This window comes from Seriola dumerili, unplaced genomic scaffold, assembly GCF_002260705.1.
Source record: "Seriola dumerili isolate Sdu_G_001 unplaced genomic scaffold, Sdu_1.0 BDQW01000811.1, whole genome shotgun sequence".
NCBI classification, from domain to species: domain Eukaryota; kingdom Metazoa; phylum Chordata; class Actinopteri; order Carangiformes; family Carangidae; genus Seriola; species Seriola dumerili.
The window spans coordinates 661,785-683,372 of record NW_019175066.1 but is presented as its reverse complement, the minus strand read 5'-3'; the positions used below and the strand labels follow the sequence as shown (position 1 = coordinate 683,372).

At 42.9% G+C, this 21,588-nt stretch overlaps 1 protein-coding gene across 1 annotated transcript in view; it reads right to left on the bottom strand.

Annotated features, from left to right (window-relative positions):
• Positions 1 to 9,140: 9,140 nt before the first annotated feature.
• The window catches only part of LOC111237168 (NACHT, LRR and PYD domains-containing protein 3-like), a gene marked incomplete at its 3' end in the record, with an annotated part of 13,196 nt that continues 748 nt past the window's right edge, over positions 9,141 to 21,588 (bottom strand). Inside the window, exons 2-7 of the mRNA XM_022766147.1 lie at positions 19,156 to 19,388; positions 17,029 to 18,928; positions 15,268 to 15,441; positions 14,837 to 15,013; positions 14,419 to 14,592; positions 9,141 to 9,321 (exon numbers count right to left, since the gene is read on the bottom strand). Of these exons, the coding sequence (XP_022621868.1) occupies positions 9,141 to 9,321; positions 14,419 to 14,592; positions 14,837 to 15,013; positions 15,268 to 15,441; positions 17,029 to 18,928; positions 19,156 to 19,388 (2,839 nt within the window). The remainder of the gene's footprint in view (positions 9,322 to 14,418; positions 14,593 to 14,836; positions 15,014 to 15,267; positions 15,442 to 17,028; positions 18,929 to 19,155; positions 19,389 to 21,588) is intronic.

Sequence of the window (21,588 nt, the reverse complement as noted above, 5' to 3'; positions counted from 1 at the left end):
GAAACCAGTAACACTGACTGTGAGATGAGACACACACACACACTTTAACAGAGTGTACAGTATAATAACCCTGCTCAGTTTTCATGTGTATTATTCAGCTCATTACAGTGTCAAGTCAAACTGATGATTGTGACGCAGTGAACTGGAAGTGCCACACCTCATGTTGTTCCCTCCTCTCCTCTCAGTGTCTTTGTGTGGACAGAAGTTCACTGTGACTCTTCTTCCCTCCACAGGGACAAACTGACTCTGAGACTTTGACAGTGAAATAATAATAATGTTTAAACACTCACCTGCCTCAGTCTTCAGTTTCCCTCCTTCTGCTCCGACAGTTAAAATGGCATCTGAACTCTGAACACCCGAACTTTGAACACTTTCATCTGCTCCTCCTCTCTGCAGTTACAGGAAATCACCTGAGTCTGTCTGTGGTTTATTCTCCCATTAGAGTTCAGAAAGTCTTCTGACGTCTTCACTAGTGTTTTAGTTTTATGCCACAATCATTTAAATTAATTTTCCCTCATCGGTCTTCCCTCAATTCTCCATAATGACAAAGTCAAAACAGAATTCAAGACATGTTTACAAATGTATTAAAAAGTAAAAAAGTCACTATTAACCGCCATATATTTATTTTCAAATCATCTGCTGCCTTAGAATTAACATTGAATAAGTGTTTGAGCAAATGTTTAGCCCTGAATCTGGCTCCTTCTACGTTGACTGACTGTACTAGTGAGTCATTTAGATTTTCTGGAGGAACATTAATCATTAAGATTGATTGACTAATTGGAAAAATAGTCGATGGACTAATCTATAGAAAAATAGTTGTCAGTGACAGCCCTGCATTGTGGGAAGTCTACACTGACGTCACCATCCAGCACCACACACTGTACTGAAGGATGGAAGCAACACACCAGCATCCATAAACACTATTGTGTCAGTCAGTCATTAAATGTGTCGGTCTCCAGCTGTTGATGACCTGTCTCACATCAGCTCTAGAGAAGCAGAGTGATACAAAGGTGAGAGGAGGCTCATGTTTAAAAAACTCTGCCACTTTCTGAAACAGCTGCTCACTGTAGTTTCTACCAAACAGACTAACTGTGCACAGTGAAGCTCATCATTCAGCCTGTAAAAGTCTTCATCTTGCAAAGTCTCTGAACTCTGTTAGATCCAGCTCATCAAGGTTCACCAACACACTGCTCCCTCCTTCTGTAGCTGCTTCTCTCCTCCACCACGGCCCTTTAATTACTGAACTCTGTAAATCAGTCATGTTCATCAGCTGCAGGAAAAATATGATCTTTGATCAGATCATTTCACAAGAAACAAGCAGCCAGTATCAACACACTGATGAGACAGAAGAACCAGGAAGAAATTATTTTCTGTTCCAGTGACGTCGACTGCAGCAGCTCAACACACTGAACACTGTTACAGAGACAGTTTGGAGGTTCACAGGTCTGTAGCAGGTCTCTTACTGTGAGTCTGAGAGTCCAGGTTCAGTACTGAAGTCTGGAGGGTCATGTTTGGACCAGTCACTCTTCATCGACAGACAGATGGATCCTGGAGACTGTGCTCTGTCCTCCTCTTCCTCCACACAAACCCTCATCTTCAGGACTTCAGTCAGTCTGAGAGGGAAACCAGTAACACTGACTGTGAGATAACACACACACACACACACACACACACACACACACACGCAATTCTCTGTGCAGGAAAAACCCTGCACAGAGAATTGCGAGGTGGCGGCCTCCGTCAAATGTTGTAACGCCTCCCGACAAATATCTAGTACTTGTTTTCTCGGTACTCGGTGGATTTGAATCAGTACGGGACGAAATTTGTCCCGTATTTTCTTTCTCAAAGTCCTCAAAGTGCTGTGAATAATGTAATGTCAAGTAAAACCAAAACAGTTGCAACCCTACAGAAGAATATTATCTATTAAAACATGCACCTGTGGACCATTGTGTTTGTCATCTATTTCATCTCATTTTTATTTCACTCTATTTTAATACCATCACTAATGTTTTTAAATCTATTCATCACATGTTCATCATTTTTATATTCTATTTATATGTTCTCAAGACAGAACACAAACCACGCAGAGCAACAGGAAACAGAAACAACAAACCATTTCAGCACAGTCTGTATAACGATGCCACCAAGACAGAGACACAATGAACAGTAGATAATAGATATTGTAACAATCATTAAGTTGGTCTTGATAAAATGTTAAAACATGCAGTTGCAAGTTCAGGCTTAGTAACATGGTCACACACATTTGACACACAAGCCATACAACACAAAGGTTAAGGACATGAATAGGCCTGAACAATTAATGGAAATATTATAGAAACCACAATATGGTCAAGTTCAATATCCAAATTACAGGAGCTGCAATTTTTTCTTAAAGGTAAAATGAGTCACAACAACAGACCATAAATGAAGCATTGTGATGCTACAGAGACGCCCCGACCTACAAATCATATTCTCCAGATGTAAAGGCTTGTTAGGTACAAACCCAACAAAAATCACATCATCATCATTTTTATATTTTTTGCAGTAAAAATGAAACAATGACGACTCTAACTATCATGACGGATATCACAATATCTATCAAAATAATGACAAAATGATTTATTGTATAGCATTCAGCCCAAGACATGACTGTAGAAAAACATACAAGTTGTTAATAAAATACCATAACATAAAGTAGCCTGCCAATGTCTATGGACTTCTAAGCTTTTAGGGACTTAATAGGATAGAAACAGACAGACTGACCTTATATGTGAGTAGTCTGAAAAATAAATGTATTCTTTGGTTTTGAAACAACAGACAAAACAGTATATGGACAGGACACAAACCCTGGGAGCCCCCCTAATGCCCTGCCAATGCTTTACTGCCAGAGAAAAACACTGCCTGGACATTATGTTGTTGTTATTTAGCCATTCATTTAAATCAATGAACTTTATTGTATGAAAAAAGTCCCTCAGCTAATGGTCGAAACAGTCAGAAAAATTAACTTATGGTTGAAATAGTTAGCTAAGAGCAAGTTATGGTTGAAATAGGTAAAGAACTGGTAACCTACCCGCCACAGGGTCTCTGCTCCGTATTGGTGTGGAGTTGAAGTGGAGATGGGGGTGGTGCAGTTGAACAGGTGTCTGTCTCCGGGCTGTGGCTCTGTGTCTCTGTTTCATGCTGATATTCTGATGAACTGTCAGCAACTGCTGCCGCGTTACTGTCCTCCTGGCTTTTTTTCGTCTTTCTCTTTCATACTCCACTGCTCCAACATGTGTTTTCCATGAGGTATTAAGAAACGTCCTTCTCATCCAGCTACATGACGTCACCCATAGGTTTCTGAGGAGCACTTTTGAAGCTGAGTAGCGCCTCCACCGTCGCCATTTTAGCAGTGTATAACTCCCGCCTAATCCAGAAATGGGCAAAAATGTGGGGCGTGTGTAGAGCCGAGACTTCGGTTCATGGCAGCTTATTTATGAAACTGTCACATCTTACTTAACACTTTCCCCTTGTTCAGAGCTGGTTCAGTGCTCTGCCTAGCTACGCTTACCCCTCGCGGGAGCGCGCACACCAAGAGCGGGAAACTACGGGACACCGTGATGATGTCAAAGTCCTGTTGAAAAACGTCTCATCTTCTTTATCGGGTTCAAGGTTAAAACACTATTTTCGCTAACTGTTTATTGAGGCTGAGGTGTCTACATCTCCTCCTCCACCACCACCACCCTTAGCTCTTCAACCAACCCAGTTCATTTTAAATAAGCTGTTGGCCATTAGCCTTGTAGTGACAGAGTCTCTAACAGCCATTTACAACCGGAGGCTGACATCAGATAAACAGTCTGATTAATTTCTGGCTGACTTAAGGACTTACAATTTGCTAATTATAGACATTAGTGATATCAACAGTTTGCAGTTTATTAGCTTTATAACGGCAGTGTAGCTGTTTTGTTTTTTTTAAATGTAGCTACATGAACATGCTAACGTTTACTTCAGCTAGCTTAAGTTTTATTTGAGTCTGCCTTGCTCCTCACCTTTTACACGTCCAAATTCGGTTGTAACATCCGGAGCCTCTTCACATTTCTTTGGTCATAAATTTCTCCTTTACTTCTCTGCTCCTTTCATTTTCTCTTTCTCCTGAGGCTTTTCTTTTTTGAGTCTTTCTTGTTGGTGACTCAGCATTTTGACTTGTTAGCTGGTCAGTTCGCGGTTCACAGTGTTCTGCACATCTGATTGGCCAAGTGTGTCCGACCGTTGGGGGGGGGGGGGAAAAGGGGTTTTTACCCCGTTCTTCCTTTGGCCGGGGGGGGGGGGGGGGGGGGGGGGGTAAATGTGTTTTCTACCCGTTACTACTTTGGTCCTTTCATTTTCTCTCTTTCTACTGTGGCTTTTCCTTTTTGAGACCCTGGTTTTAGGTAACTCGGCTGTGGAAGAATTCTGACTTTTTTTTCTCAGAATCCTGATATTTAAATTACAATTCTAAAATAATAAAATGTTTGTTTCACATTTTGACTTAGCTAGTCGCATAACCATGGCTCTGTCCTTCTCAGCTACATGACGTCATCCGAAGGTTTCGAAGAGCGGTTTATGAGTGGGCTGCCTCCACAGTCGCCATCTTGTCAGTGCCTGACTCCACCTAACTCCCAGCTAATCCGGAAATGGGCAAAGACCTGATGCCGAGACTTCAGTCCATGACGGTTTATTAACCCAGAAGTTCTTCACCCAGAAGTCTCCTGAATAACTGAGTTTGTCCAGTTTGCACAGAGCCATTAAACCTAAAACAAATACAAGTCAATGTAATTGTCTGTCGCTCAGTAGTTTCCGGTTCCTACAGCAGAGATAGGTAAACACCTCACAAACAAACGTGTCACCGTCTATAAATAGGTATGAAGGTTTTCCTGAGTTTTGAATCATTACCTCTCAGGAATATGTTTCTTCTTCACCAGCATTCCCAGGATTTCTCACATGAACATTCACTGTGTTTCTTGAGCTTGTTGGTCGGACTAAACATCTGAAAACATCATCTTGTGCTCTAAGACATTATGATGGACATTTTCCAAAGTTTCCTCATGTTTTAGAGACCTAGTCACTAATGAAGAAAATAGTCAACAAATCAATCAGTAGTAAAAGTCATTATTAGTTCCAGCCCTAACATTTTTATCAGTGCATTACATTTGATTTGTCCTGATATGACGTCTTCAAATGTCTGGTCTAGTCTGAAACCAAAAGAGATTTAGTTTACTGATAGGAAACGGAAAAAACAGAAAATCTTCACATTTGAGAAGCTGGAACCAGCAAATGTTTGACATTTTTCTTTAGAAAGTGACTGTATTGACTCATTGATTAATCAGCTAATTGTTGCAGCTCCAGATTATGACAGACAGTGGTCCCCAACCTTCTTGAAGCAGAAGCTGATAAAATAAATGTAAAAATGTACTTATTTTACCTTCCCAGGTGAAATTTCAGAACAAAACAATGATCAGTGTCAGGTCCCGTCAAGTTGTTTAGTTTTTCCACTTCCTGTTTTATTTTATTTGGACCCCCTCACTTCCTGTTTGTGTTTCTTTTCAGTGTCTTGACTCCCTGTGTGTGTGATTGTTCATTGTCTTCACCTGTGCCTCATTATCCCCTTTCCCTGTGTGTATATATACCCCTCCTCTCCCAGTGTGTCTTGGTCAGATCGTCTGCGTTACTAGTCACAGCGTTCTGGCTCATTTTCCGTGTGTTTTGACCCCCTTGTGTACGTTCCAAGATTCTGTTTCCTGGTTCCTGTTCTTGCCTAGTGATTTTGTACTTCAGCCTGGTTTTACTGACTCCCTGTGTACTGACCCTTTTTTGGATTAACCTGTCTCTTGCTAACCATTTGCCTCAGCTCTGCTTTGTGGGTCCACAGCCTGTCTGCTCCGTTCTTGACACAGAGACAAGTTAGAAAAGGTGAATTACTTCGGGTCCGAACACTTCAGCTCTCATCACACTAAGATGTTACTTCAACAGACAAAAACTGTTACGACTCCTGTATCTTATAACGGAGTAAGAATCTGGTTGAGTAAAGACAGATACAAGAACAGGATACAGTGGAAATCATTACTTTCATGAATTGGAAGCAGTTTTTTGTTTCAAAAATGGATTTTGAAACTTAATTTATACCATCATAAATGTGAGAAACGCTCAAGACCAGACCAGTTCTCACTCATCAGCTTCATTATTTATTAGTTGATGTTGAAAAAAGCTTCATTAAAGTGGCTCAGGTGTGAAACCAGGCTGCAGTTCTCCTCATCAACACCAAGTGTCACCAAACACCTGTAACCAGCGGAGGGACTCCTTTCATCTGAATTTACACCAACTGTGTTGTGTTCAAAGTATCACTGTGAGTGCAGGAATAATGAATGCTATGCTGCCTTCAAGCGGCTGTGGGAAATATCTGAACTAAACCATGAAACGTTTCAACAGCTGAAGTTTAGAGGAAAATATTTCTGACAGCGAGTTCAAATAAAACCTGTCAGACTCAGACATGAAACCTTTATTTTGAAGGTGTGTTGATGACAGAAGTAGAGCTGATAAAAAAAACATGTCTGACTGTGACTTCCTCACTGAAACCTCTCAGCTGTGTCCTCTGACTGTTCAGCCAATGAGAGAGGAGGAGCTGATGAAGGTGTTGATGCTCTCACCTGGGTTTGTCTTTACTTCTCTACGTCTGCAGCAACAGCCTTTACAGCAGCAGTCGGTGTCTGTGGACTTTCTCAGCCCTGGGTTTTACCTCTCAGGCTGCACTCAACCTCTGATTGGTGGAGGTTGTTCTGGCTCCATCCAACCAGAAAGGAAGACCTGAGACTCTACTGCCTCCTTCACTGTGTTTTTATTGTGATAAAATAAAGTTACATTTGAATTTACAGTGAATTATTATTCTGCTATAAAAACAGGTGAACTAAACATGAGTCAGAGATCAGGCTGTAAGAACAGGAAGTAAATATAAACACATTATTTACCATAAAGGATAATTTAAAGTGCAGTTAATTAAAGATGAATTAAACCAATTCCACATGTTTTTTTGAAACACTCTTCATTACTTTTTCAAACAACCAGAACATAAGTCAGACAGTAGATAAGCTCAGGAGAAATACAGATAAATTAAAAGAGAAGAGAGAAATAATAATAAGAAAAATAAAAAACAAACAAAAAAAGAATACACGTGTGTATTTCTAAAAAAAAAAATACATACAGACAATTCCTTTAACCATTTACCAACACTTGGTCTATGGACACTTTTCCAAGACAGTGCTATCATCCGTTTTGCTTGTGACAAACATAGATCTATAAGGATCTGCTCTTTCTTCCTAAATTATGTTCTTTAGGGAAACAACCTGAAAAGAACAATATTAATTGTACAGATAAAATCTCTTGTATCATATAATTCAGCTCTTCCCAGAACCTTCTTATCTTGTCACATTCCCACACACAGTGTAAAAATGTTCCTTTGGACTGTCTACATTTAAACACAAATCAGGAATGTTACTTTTAAATGTGTTCAGCTTTTCTTAGCTGAAGAACACGAGGCTTCAACCGTCTGAGTCAAACTCATCTTCAGAGTTAAAGTCATTTTACACTGAAAGTCCCTCTTTGTGAAGCTCAGACTGTAAAGTCATATGGACACAACAACATATCCTTTTGCAGTATAGACAGTCATTTCCACATTAGTTTTGTACAGTTATATCACATTGTACTGTTGAAAAGTTTATACTAAACTGGAACAGTGGAGGAGAATCACCTGACTGTGACACTGCTGAAGCCTCTGATGGACTTCAGATGACCTTAATGAGCTTTAAGTCCAGAGACACTGATGATGTCGTCAGGTCCAGAGAAACACACGGGGATGATGGTGGACTGAACTCAGATCAGTTCAGACTGCAGCATGGAGTCATCACTTCTTCTAATTCCTCTCTCTCTATCACACACACACACACACACACACACACACACACACACACACACACAGACAGAGAGTCCTCTTCACTCTCACCAGGGGAAAGATGGCTTCCAGCTGTAGAGAAGAAGAAGAAGAGCAGAGATGATGAATCTCAGAGACTTCAGCAGCTGTCAGTCAGTGATGCAGCAGGGACTTCAGTCCTGTTCAGACCAGATGTGCAGCAGCTGTGTAGCGTAGCCTGCTTCCTCTCAGCTCTCATGTTAACGTGTTGGAGTGAACACTGAGCTGGAAGCTCACAGACCTGAAAATATTCAAACCAAACCTCTGGACAGATGTTAAAGGTCCTACTTGTCTGGACAGAGATCGTCCAATCACAGGCCACGGCTCACACAGTGTGAACTCCTGACTGGTAAAACTGCTCAGAAACACTCATGAGTTATTTTTCCCTCCACTGACATCAGCTGTGTCACTGGAGGGAAAGTTGGATCAGATCCTCATCACTGGATCCCAGCACACACAAAACAAACTCTGCCCCCTGCTGGTTCTCTAGTGGAACATGTGGAAGATTTTAAATAGTTAATTATTATTAATTATTATTATTATTATTTTATTGTTGTTATAACGTGTTGTAATCAGAGTTGATGACGGAGCGTGCTCTTATTTTGTAAGGTCCAGATGTTGACAGGAAGCGGTTCAGCAGAAACACCGGTCTGGTCACAGTTGCCGTGGTGATCAGTGATGAAGACTGGCTTCAGTGTGTTCTCTTCAGGTGGGCTGATGAAGAGCATCAGTCAGAACCAGTCTCCATCATCTCCTCCTGGACCTTCACACAGGAACATTACTGCTCTGAGATCAGTCTGAGATTAGAGCCAGTGACTGAGTCTTCATCAGACTGATCTCAGAGCAGCGACAGATCAAACTGTCTCTGTTCATCTGTGAGGCTGTCAGCTGTTATCAGCTTACTTCCTGTCCACATCAACACAAACGACAACAGACGTCTTCACATCAACTCAGACACATGATCACAACAAGCTTCTGGTTGCTCTGATTTGGCCGACTGTTCTCTCTCTGTCTCTCTGTCCCAATCCTGACTTCCTCTCACAGCTTCACTGAGAAGGATGGGGTTTACAGGAAACACTGGATCTTTGCTCTGATACTGACTCCACCACCCCCCCCCCCCCCCCCCCCCCCACACACACACACACACACACACACACACACACACTGACCTCAGAGTCTCCAGTCTACAGTCTGGACTCTCCATGAGATCAAACAGCTCCTTCACTCCTGAATCCTGCAGCTTGTTGTTGCTCAGGTCCAGTTCTCTCAGGTGGGAGGGGTTGGACTTCAGAGCTGAGGCCAGAGAAGAACAGCTGATCTCTGACAAACTACAGCGCTCCAATCTGAATAAAGAATTAAAGAAGTAGATTAAATGATTGATAATGGATCAGATATGTCCTAATCAATGATCTTTGTCTAAAATGAGTAGAGGGACTTTGTGCGTCTGTTATTGTGGATCATCATCATGTCAGCCTTCTACACACATCATCCAAATGTCAGCACAACATTCATACACCTCTTCATGTCAACGCAGATTCATCAGCTGCTGCTGACCTCAGAACAGTCTGTCAATACAGAATCAATATCTGATCAGACACTTTGGACTAAAAACTGACTACAACACTTTGATTCATGACTGAACTGGGAAGCCTACGGACTGGTTTGAACTTTGCTAAGTAGAAATTTACACATGCTAATACACTGTTGAAATGGGAGGACTGATGTAGGCAGGATATTGTTGACCAGATCTGACAATATTGGCAAAGTAATATTTGACTACAGTGGGGTAATGTTAATGTATGTTTAGGTGGAAATATTTTTTTATAATCCCTATCTCTTTCTGGGGGCTACTGTTGTTCTTCCCCAATATTACTGTTTTATTTTATTCACGGTCTCAGGGTTGATTGTTCCCCGTTTTTTGTTTTTTATAGTCAGGGGCTACTGCTGCCGACCTCCTATGGTATTTTATTTTATTATTTTACCATATTCAAGATCTCGTTTTTGAGGGCTCCCTGTTTGTTTGTTTCCTAGTCAGGTGATTAAGCCAAAAGGGTGATGTTATACTCTTAAGGCTAAGGGGGTGATTTGCATTGAGCCGCACATGGTAGGCTTTGTGTGCAGGAGATGGTGGACCGGTTGGCCATGAGAGAGCTTGTTAAAGAGCATGGCGTGTGGGTTAGTGTTCATATATGTTATGTGTTATGTGTTGGTTGTGTCTGTGTGTACGGTGCCCCCCCCTTCCTTCCCAGATCCTGCCGATTGCTGCCAATCTTCAAGGTGTGATCCGCTTAGTGGGTACCATGGGGGTGCAATGGTGACATTGGGCTGCGGGCTCCTGACGTGGCATCAAACATGGATGTGAGCAGAACGGGCACAAAATTGACGAGCTGGAATGTAAGGGCGATCAATAAGCCAGCTAAACGGAGTAAGGTATTTTCACATTTGAGAGACCAGGGAGTAGAGATAGTTTATTTGCAGGAGACCCATTTGTTGAACAAGGACCAATTCAAACTCTGTAGGGGGGGTTTAATCAGATCTATCACTCAAATTTCAATAGCAGGAATAGGGGAGTGGCCATCCTTATACACAGGAATGTACAATTTATAGAAACAATTACTATAAGAGATAAAAATGGTCGGTATATTATTGTGTTTGGAAAGCTATTCATTATGCCAGTAGTGCTGGCAAACATATATGCACCCAATTGGGATAATGTGCAATTTTTTAAGGACCTATTCTCGTTATTACCTAATTTGGATACTCATAATCTGATTCTAGGGGGGAGACCTAAACTGTGTCCTAGATTTAACTTTGGACCGTTCTAGCCCAACAACCAATGTATTAAGTAAGTCCGCACAATGCATTAACTCTTTCTGCAAGGCATATGGTATATTTGATCCGTGGAGATTCATAAACCCAACCTCCAGGCAGTGCTCCTTTACTCCCCACCACATCAGATGTATACTAGAATTGATTATTTTTTATTAGATAATAAATTGATCTCTATAGTAACAGATATAGAATACTCTGGTATAGTAATATCCGATCACAGCCCAGTCATATTGAAATTTCACTTTCCTGAGAACACGTCACCTCAGTGAACATGACGTCTTAATACCAGGCTATTGCCAGATGACAATTTTACAAAATTCATAAACTCTCAAATAGTCTTTTTCTTAGAGCTTAATGATACCCCTGAGATAAGTGGTGGTACTTTGTGGGAATCTTTAAAAGCTTATATACGAGGACAAATTATTTCATATAATGCCGGTGTCAGGAAAAGAATGATGAAACGTACCACAGAAATAGTGAAGGCAATAAAGGAAATTGACCTGGCACATTCTATGGCTCCCTCTGAGGAGCTACATAAAAAGAGGATTTTGCTCCGACCTGAATACGATGTCTTGATAAGTCAACGTGAGGAGGATTTATATCTTAGGTCGAGACAGGATCTCTATGAGCATAGTGAACGCGCAGGTAAGCTCCTGAGCCACCAGCTGACGCAATCAGCAGCTGCAGGTATGATAGTAGAGATAGGGGATGATCTGGGAAACAAAATTATAGATCAGAAGGGTATTAATGACCAATTTAAGTCCTTTTTATAAAGGACCTGTATACTTCAGAAATAAATGACAGGGAGCAGGTGGAGAGATTTTTTGAAAATCTGGAAATACCATCCCTAGGGGGGGCAGATAGGGATAGTTTAGAGGGACCGGTGACTGCAAGGGAGATAGAAAATGCGATTCGGAATATGAAGACAGGTAAAGCGCCAGGCCCTGATGGGTTCCCAAGTGAGTTTTATGAAACATTTGCTCCCAAATTGGTACCCCTGCTCTGTAGAGTATATAAGGAGGTCATTGATAAAAAAAGCCTTGCCTCAGACAATGTCACAGGCTATGATCTCTGTACTCCTTAAGAAAAATAAGGATCCGCTTAAATGCGAATCATATCGCCCTGTGAGTTTACTTGGCTGTGATTATAAGATATTGACCAAAGTATTGGTGGCTAGCATCGAGCCTGTTATAAGTAAGATAATACATCCTGATCAGACAGGTTTTGTTGCTGGTAGACAACTTTCCAGTAATCTTCGCCGTCTGTTCAACGTAATGTATACTGCTGAGGATAACATGGAGCCTGAGATTCTGATTTCTCTAGATGCCCACAAAGCCTTCGATAGAATAGAGTACTTTTATCTGCCCACAGCCCTTGAGAAATTCGGTTTTGGTCCTAAGTTCCGGTTGTGGGTCAAGATCATTTGTGAGAGCCCTCAGGCTATGGTAAGAACAAACAATATAATATCCGAACCTTTCCCTCTGTTTGGGGGAACAAGACAGGGATGCCCCCTGTCACCCCTGCTCTTCGACATTGGCATTGAGCCCCTTGCAATGATGCTGAGGAATGCTGCTGGATTGGAGGGAATACACAGGGGGGCACAAAATCATAAGCTTCCTCTATATGCTGATGACCTCCCCCTTTCCTGTCGAATCCCGTCACGAGCATCCCGGTGGCCCTTGGTATTATCAAAGACTTCGGGAGGGTGCCTGGTTATAAAATCAACCTAGAGAAAGTGTTCTTTTCCCAATTAATAAGCAGGCAAGGAGATTATCATTCCAGGCCTATCCTTTCACAACACGTAAGGACAAATTCACTTATCTAGGTGTTAACGTAACAAGTAAATATAAAGACTTATTTAATCATAACTTTAAAGGAACATTGGATAAGGCAAAATTAGATATGGAAAGGTGGTCATCTCTCCCCCTATCATTAGCAGGGAGGATAAATTCGGTTAAAATGAATGTAATGCCACGGTTTCTCTTTTTGTTTCAGACAGTACCAATTTTTATTCCTAAATTATTTTTTAAAGAATTGAATAAATGTACATTTAGAATAAAACAGTGCCCCGGATAAGAAGAGAGTTCCTGCAGAGACAGAGAGAGGAAGGAGGTCTGGCCTTACCAAATTATATGCACTATTATTGGGCAGCCAATATACATAAGCTGTTGTTTTTGGTCTCACGGTTAGATGATGATGAAACTCCAGTGTGGGTACATATAGAACAATATGCATCTAGCCCAGTGTCCCTATGTTCTCTGGTCTGCGCCCCTCTGCCCTTGAGTAAACACCTTTTTACAAACAACCCTGTTGTACGTGACTCTATTAAGATCTGGGTCCAATTCAGAACACATTTTAGAGATAGAGGCGCCCTCCTATCTGCTCCCATCTATGGCAATCATTTGTTTTCCCTGGTCCTTGGGGAAACAGTATTTAGTGAATGGTATAGAGCTGGGGTGGAATGAGTCAAAAATCTTTTTAAAGATGGTATATTCATGTCTGCTGCTCAGCTGGAGAAGGAGTATGGAATTCCCTCAAAGACCAATTACTTTAGATACTTCCAAGTTCAAGATTATGTGAAAAAGACATTCTCCTCATCCATCGAGCTGCCACAAAGTGGGTGGATAGATGACTACTGGACATGAATCCGACTCTTAAAGGGATTGTTTTTATGCTCTATGTGAATATCCAGAGGGTGGCTTCCCCATCCCTTGATTATATAAAAAAGGAAATGGGAGGAAGAGTTAAAGTTGGACATATCAGATGTTGACTGGAGGTGGGCAGTGGAACTGATACACTCTTCTTCTGTATGTGTTAGACACGTCTTAATACAATTTAAGGTGCTCCACAGACTTCATTTATCAAGGGACAAACTGGCAGGAATCTGTCCCGACTTGCCCAAGATGTAAACAAGTGCCAGCAAACATATGTCACATGTTCTGGTCTTGCCCTAGGCTGAAAGAGTTCTGGGCCAAAATATTCAGAACCTTCTCATCCATTTATAATAAGGATATAGAGCCCAGTCCTCTGACGGCCATCTTTGGTGTGGCACCAGGGGAAGCACAACTAACAATTAATCAAAGGAAAGCAATAGCATTCTCATCATTATTGGCCAGGAGACTGATCTTATTTAACTGGATAAAGGCAACACCGCCATCTCATAAACGATGGGTAGAGGAGGTGATGGCACACCTTAAATTAGAGCACCTTAGATCTACTTTGCAGGGCGACACTAAGAGGTACTGTAAGGTCTGGCACCTTATTTCTTATTTTGAACATGAGTTTTCGTGTGCTCCAACATAGTTGGCAGCTTGTGATTTCTTTTTTTTTTTTTTTTAATCCAAGAGTGTCTGGGCCACATAGGTGGTGGGTATATCTGATGTCTGCTATTCGTATGATCTGTTTTGTTACTATTTTGTCTGTAGTTTAGACTTGTATATGTGGTATATTTTTTGAATCCTACTGTCTTGTTCAGAATGGGATGTTTGTTGTGTAAATATGAAAAATCATTAAAAACACTTTGATTATTATTATGACTGAACTGGATCAAAGTTTAAAGATCCAGGACGAACGTCTTGATTGGTCCTGACTCAGGACAGTGAACTGACCTCAGAGTCTCCAGTCTACAGTCTGGACTCTCCAGAAAACCACACAGCTCCTTCACTCCTGGATCCTGCAGCTTGTTGAGTCTCAGGTCCAGTTCTCTCAGGTGGGAGGGGTTGGACTTCAGAGCTGAGGCCAGAGAAGAACAGCTGATCTCTGACAAACTGCAGCTCTTCAATCTGAATAAAGAATAAAAGAAGTAGATTAAATGATTGATAATGGATCAGATATGTCCTAATCAATGATCTTTGTCTAAAATGAGTAGAGGGACTTTGTCCACACACACACGCACACGCACACGCACACGCACACGCACAACGCACACACACAACACCACACCCCTCACACACAACACACACACACACACACACACACCACACATAAAGATATAAGATCTACAACAGTAACAGTCAGTGAACTGACCTCAGAGTCTCCAGTCGACAGTCTGGACTCTCCAGAAAACCACACAGACCCTTCACTCCTGAATCCTGCAGGTTCTTGTTGTAGCTCAGGTCCAGTTCTCTCAGATGGGAGGGGTTGGACTTCAGAGCTGAGACCAGAGAAGAACAGCTGATCTCTGACAAACTGCAGCTCTTCAATCTGAATAAAGAATAAAAGAAGTAGATTAAATGATTGATAATGGATCAGATATGTCCTAATCAATGATCTTTGTCTAAAATGAGTAGAGGGACTTTGTCCACACACACACGCACACGCACACGCACACGCACACGCACACACACACACACACACACACACACACACACACACACACACACACACACACACACACACTCACGCACACACAGAGATCAAGATATAAGATCTACAACAGTAACAGTCAGTGAACTGACCTCAGAGTCTCCAGTCTACAGTTTGGACTCTCCAGTGCAGCAGACAGAAGCTTCACTCCTGAATCCTGCAGGTCGTTGTCACTCAGGTCCAGTTCTCTCAGATGGGAGGGGTTGGACTTCAGAGCTGAGGCCACGACTTCACAGTGAGTCTCTGAGAGTCCACAGTTAACAAGTCTGTGATGAGAGAAAATATAAGATCTGTTAGAATAAATTCAGATTGAATTTGTAATAAAAATACAGTGGATGCATATGATGACACAACATGATGATGTGATGAACATCTGCTCTTCACATCTGGGGTTCAGCTCATCTTCTCTCACTGTGTTTGACATGAAACAATAATCCTCATCACTCTCTCAGACCTGCAGAGTTTTAATGTGAATCTTTGTTTTGCAGATGAAGGAGGGAAAATGACGTCACGTTTATTCTTCATCATGTGATTTGATCCAGAGTCAGAATGAAGACATGTTGTTCAGAAGAACATTTTTATTGTCCACTGTTTTTAAACTGACTCCAGAACATTTCTTCTGAGTTCAGCTCAGTGAACAATTCAATCTAATCTGTGTTTGCTGCATGGTTTTCACAGACTGTCATCAGGAAACATGACGTTGACCTTTGGTGTGTATAAGAAGACTGAATCCTCCATTCTGCTCTGATATACTCAGACCTGTGTTCCTGTCTGAAGCTGAACATTTCCTGATACGACTCCTCTACAGCAACAAGAGAGAAAACACCTGTGACTTTCTGTCTCATTGAACACAATATATGGAAAGACTTTAAAGCTCCACCATGACACTGAAAAGACTGTTCAATAATCAATAAATCACACTCTTGATCAGTTCAATACACTCAGGTTTAAATCTCCACTCTTGGTCTGGTGTGACCAGTAGTTTATGGAGGCTCATGTTAATGTGTGTGAACTTTAAATAGATGATGTTGGTAAATGACAGGACTGAGTCACTTCACTGATGATGACTTCTCTCTACCTGTGCAGCTGTTACATTATGTTTGATCATGAACCATTATCCCATCAGTGTTTGTTGTCACCACAGCTGCTGCTGTTCAGAGAAACTCACACACTCACTGTGGAGAATTAAACAGTGGAAAGTAGCAGCTTTAATTAGAGCAGACTGTTTTTGTGTCATGTGATTTAAAGGGAGGGAGGCTCCCCCGAACATCCTCCATGCTCATCATGACTTCAGTCATCTCTGGAAAATGATTCAGGTCTTAGACAAACTTCACTAAACACCTGCTAGAACCTGCTCATCACAACTTTACTGTGTCTGTGCTTCACTTCTTTCTAACTCTTCAGACTCCGCCCACACTGACTCAGGTGAGCTCACCTGAGGACATTTATCAGACTGCACACAGCTCCCTCTGGAGACACTAAAGGTTCATGTGCAGTCGTACTAACCAACACCTGGAAACACCTGGAAACACACTGAGGTGTAAGATCAGTGGAGTCCTGCTTTAATTTGTTTCATCAGGTTTGAATAAAACCAAAAGTCAAAACAACACAGAACAAATAAATGAAGCATCTAATAATTAATACAAATAAACAAAATAACTGTTTTAATTCATTTAACAGCAACAATCACAACCAACTGAAGAATCTACATGTTGGAGCTCACAGCTTTTACAACACCTCCAGAAAAAAACACAACTTCATGAGAAGAAATGAAAACTGTGTTTATCTGAACTTGATTCAACCACTAATCTAATCCACTGATCAATAATTATAATGATCATGTCTGGACTCACCCAGCCTTTCTGCAGTTCCTCACAGCTGGGATCAGTCTCCGTCGTCCCTCCCATGATGTGTTGTACTTCTTCAGGTCCAACTCCTCCAGAACCTCCTCTGACATCTGCAGCATGTAGGCCAGAGCTGAGCAGTGGATCTCAGAGAGTCTCTTCTCTGATCTGTTCTCTGACTTCAGGAACTCTTGGATCTCCTGATGAACTGAGTGATCCTTCATCTCCATCAGACAGTGGAAGATGTTGATGCTTCTGTCAGGAGAGATATCATCTCTGTTCATCTTCTTCAGGTTGTTGATGGCTCTCTGGATGGTTTCTGGACTGTTCTCTGTCTGACCCAGCAGACCTCCTAAGAGTCTCTGGTTGGACTCCAGAGAGAGGCCATGAAGGAAGCGGACAAACAGGTCCAGGTGACCATTTTTACTTTTGAGGGATTTCTCCATGGCTGCCCTCAGGAAGACATCCAGGGTTAAATCAACATGTTGTTTCCCCAGGAAGTTCTCCAGGACCTCTGTCTTCCTGTTGGTGTAACAGTGGAACATGTAGACTGCAGCCAGAAACTCCTGAACGCTCAGATGAACAAAGCAGTAGACTGTTTTCTGGAAGATCACACTCTCTCTTCTGAAGATCTCAGTACAAAGTCCTGAGTACACCGAGGCCTCTGTGACATCGAGACCACACTGCTCCAGGTCTTCTTGGTAGAACATGATGTTTCCTTTCTCCAGATGTTCAAACGCCAGCCTCCCCAGCTTCAGAAGAACTTCCCCGTCAGCCTCCGTCAGCTCCTGTGGACTCGTCTCACGTCCCTCATGGTACTTGTTCTTCTTCCTCTGTGTCTGAACCAGCAGGAAGTGTGAGAACAGGTCAGTCAGGGTCTGGGGCAGCTCTCCTCTCTGGTCTGTGGTCAACATGTGCTCCAGAACTGTAGCAGTGATCCAGCAGAAGACTGGGACTTGACACATGATGTGGAGGCTCCTGGACGTCTTGATGTGTGAGATGATTCTGCTGGACAGCTCTTCATCACTGGATCTCCTCCTGAAGTACTCCTCCTTCTGGGCGTCAGTGAAGCCTCGTACTTCTGTTACCCTGTCCACACATGTAGGAGGGATCTGATTGGCCGCCGCAGGTCTGGAAGTTATCCAGACGAGAGCCGAGGGAAGCAGATTCCCCCTGATGAGGTTTGTCAGCAGCACGTTGACTGATGACTCCTGTGTGACATCAGACACAACCTCCCTGTTGTTGAAATCCAGTGACAGTCTGCTTTCATCCAGGCCGTCAAAGATGAACAGAACTTTACAGACAGCGAGCTGCTCTGCTGTGACCTTCTGTAATGTTGGATGGAAAACATGGAGCAGCCTGAGAAGACTGTACTGCTGATCTCTGATCAGGTTCAGCTCCCTGAACGAAAGCAGAACCAGCAGACTGACATCTTGGTTCTCCGAGCCCTCTGCCCAGTCCAGAGAGAACTTCTGCACTGAGAAGGTTTTTCCAACGCCAGCGATGCCATTGGTCAGAACCACTCTGATGGGTCTCTGTTGGTCAGGTGAGACTTTAGAGACGTCTTCTCTCTGTTGGTCAGGTGAGACTTTAGAGACGTCTTCTCTCTGTTGGTCAGGTAAGACTTTAGAGACGTCTTCTCTCTGTTGGTCAGGTAAGACTTTAAAGATGTCGTGGCACCTGATTGGAGCGTCATGGAGGGTCTCCATCTTGGAAGTTGTCTCCAGCTGCCTCACCTCATGTTGGGTATTAACCTCTTCACTCTGTCCCTCTGTGATGTAGAGCTCAGTGTAGATCCTGTTGAGGAGGGTTCCACTTCCTGTTCCATCAGTTCCTTCAGTCACATGTTCACATCTGCTCCTCAGACTGATCTTATGTTGATCTAAAACCTCCTGCAGACCACTATCTGCTGAAAGAGAAGAGACAACGTCAGACTGAAGAAAGAGAATCTGAGAATCTGATGATTATTTTCATCAGCTGCAGAAAAACTAAAGACAACAAAGAAAAGATTTTAATGTTGTGGTATTTATAATCATCTTAAATGTCGATGCTGTGTGATGTAACAAATGACTCTGTATAAAACAACAGGTCCTGGTTTCAGAATGATGACATCATCATACAGATGTTCAGTCTCACTTTGTTCAGTGCTGGTCTGACCGGCTGTCTGCAGTCCAGGTCTTGTTCTGGGTCTTTGTCCACACTGGGGACAGGAGGAGTCTCCTGAAGAACCAGACTGGTCCCAGTATGAGGTGAAGCACTTTCTGCAGAACCAGTGTCCACAGCTGGTAGAGACTGGATCCTTCAGGACGTCCTGACACAGAGCACAGCTGGACAGCTGCTCCTCCACAGAGACACCTCTCCTCTTCTCTCTGTGAAGACATTTCTTTATCACTAACATGTCACTGTCACAGGTCGACATCTGTGTTCTGATTGGTTTGCAACCTCAAGAGGGCGGGGCTTCAGTAACATGAGCCGGCCTGAGGGCAGAGACCAGAGGAGGAGAGAGAGAGAAAGTAGAGGAGGACGAGTGGAGAGCTGAATGAAGACCTGGTCCTTTTCAAAATAAAAGTGTCTCTGTATCTGCTGCTTGAATCTTTACTGTGACTTCAGCTTCAAGGCTCAGACGTGTAAATCATTAAAGTGTCACCTCCAACATGGAGACACTGTGTTTCTTCTCTGTCCTTCTGTTCACTGACAGGTCTACAGACTGGTGGAGCACACACAGCTGTTGATATGAAATCAGCTGATTGTGGGCGTGTCTGAGTCTTCATTCAGCTCTCCCACTCGTCCTCTTCTACTTTTCTCTTCTCTCCTCCTCTGGTCTCAGCCCTCAGGCCGGCTCATGTTACTGAAGCCCCGCCCTCTTGGAGGTTGGCAACCAATCAGAACACAGATGTCGACCTGTGACTGTGACAGGTTTAGTGATAAAGAAAAGTTTCACAGAGAGAAGGAGGAGAGGTGTCTCTGTGGAGGAGCAGCTGTCCAGCTGTGCTCGTGTGTCAGGACGTCCTGAAGGATCCAGTCTCTACCAGCTGTGGACACTGGTTCTGGAGAAAAGTGCTTCACCTCATACTGGACCCAGTCTGGTTCTTCAGGAGACTCCTCCTTCCCCAGTGTGACAAAGACGCCAGAACAAGACCTGGACTGCAGACAGCCGGTCAGACCAGCACTGAACAAAGTGAGACTGAACATCTGTATGATGATGTCATCATTCTGAAACCAGGACCTGTTGTTTTATACAGAGTCATTTGTTACATCACACAGCATCGACAATTAAGATGATTATAAAGACCACAACATTAAAAATCTTTTCTTTGTTGTTCTTTAGTTTTTTTCTGCAGCTGATGAAAATATCATCAGATTCTCAGATTTCTCTTTCTTCATCTGACGTTGTTCTCTTTCTCTTTCAGCAGTATCGTGGTCTGAGGAGTTTTAGATCAATATAAGATCAGTCTGAGGGAGCAGATGTGAACGTAGTGACTGAAGGAACTGATGACAGGAAGTGGAACCCTCCTCAACAGGATCTACACTTGAGCTCCACATCACCAGATGGGACAGAGTGAAAGAGGTTAATACCCAACATGAGGTGAGGCAGCTGGAGACAACTTCCAAGAGAAGACCCTCCATGACGCTCCATCAGGTGCACGACATCTTTAAAGTCTCACCTGACCAGCAGAGAGAGACGTCTCTAAAGTCTTACCTGACAACAGAGAGAAGACGTCTCTAAAGTCTTAACTGACCAACATGAGAGAAGACGTCTCTAAAGTCTCACTGACCAACAGAGACCATCAGAGTGGTTCTGAAACCAACGGGGTCGGCTTGGCTGTTGGAAAAACCTTCTCGTGCAGAAGTTCTCTCTGGACTGGGTCAGAAGGGCTTGGAGAACAGCAAGATGTCAGTCCTGCTGGTTCTGCTTTCGTTCAGGGGCTTGAACCTGATCAAGACAGCAGTACAGTTCTTCTCACGGCTGCTCCGCATGTTTTTCCATCCAACATACAGAAGGTCACAGCAGAGCACCGCTTCTGTAAAGTTCTGTTTCATCTTTGACGGCCTGAAGATCGAAAGCAGCGACTGTTCACTGGATTTTCAAACCAAAACAGGGAGGTTGTGTCTGATGTCGACACAGGAGTCATCAGTCAACGAGCTGCTGACAAACCTCATCAGGGGATTCTGCTTCCCTCTGCTCTCGTCTGGATAACTTCCAGACCTGCGGCGGCCAATCAGATCCCTCCTACATGTGTGACAGGGTAACAGAAAGTACGAGGCTTCACTGACGCCCCAGAAGGAGGAGTACTTCAGGAGGAGATCCAGTGATGAAGAGCTGTCCAGGACAGAATCAGTCTCACACATTTCAAGGACTCCAGGAGCCTCCACATCATGTGTCAAGTCCAGTCTTCTGCTGGATCACTGCTTACATTTTCTGGACACATGTTGACCACAGACCAGGAGGGATGAGCTGCCCCAGACCCTGACTGACCTGTTCTCACACTTCCTGCTGGTTCAGACACAGGGAAGAAGAACAAAGTTACCATGAGGACGTGAGACCGAGTCCACAGGAGCTGATGGACG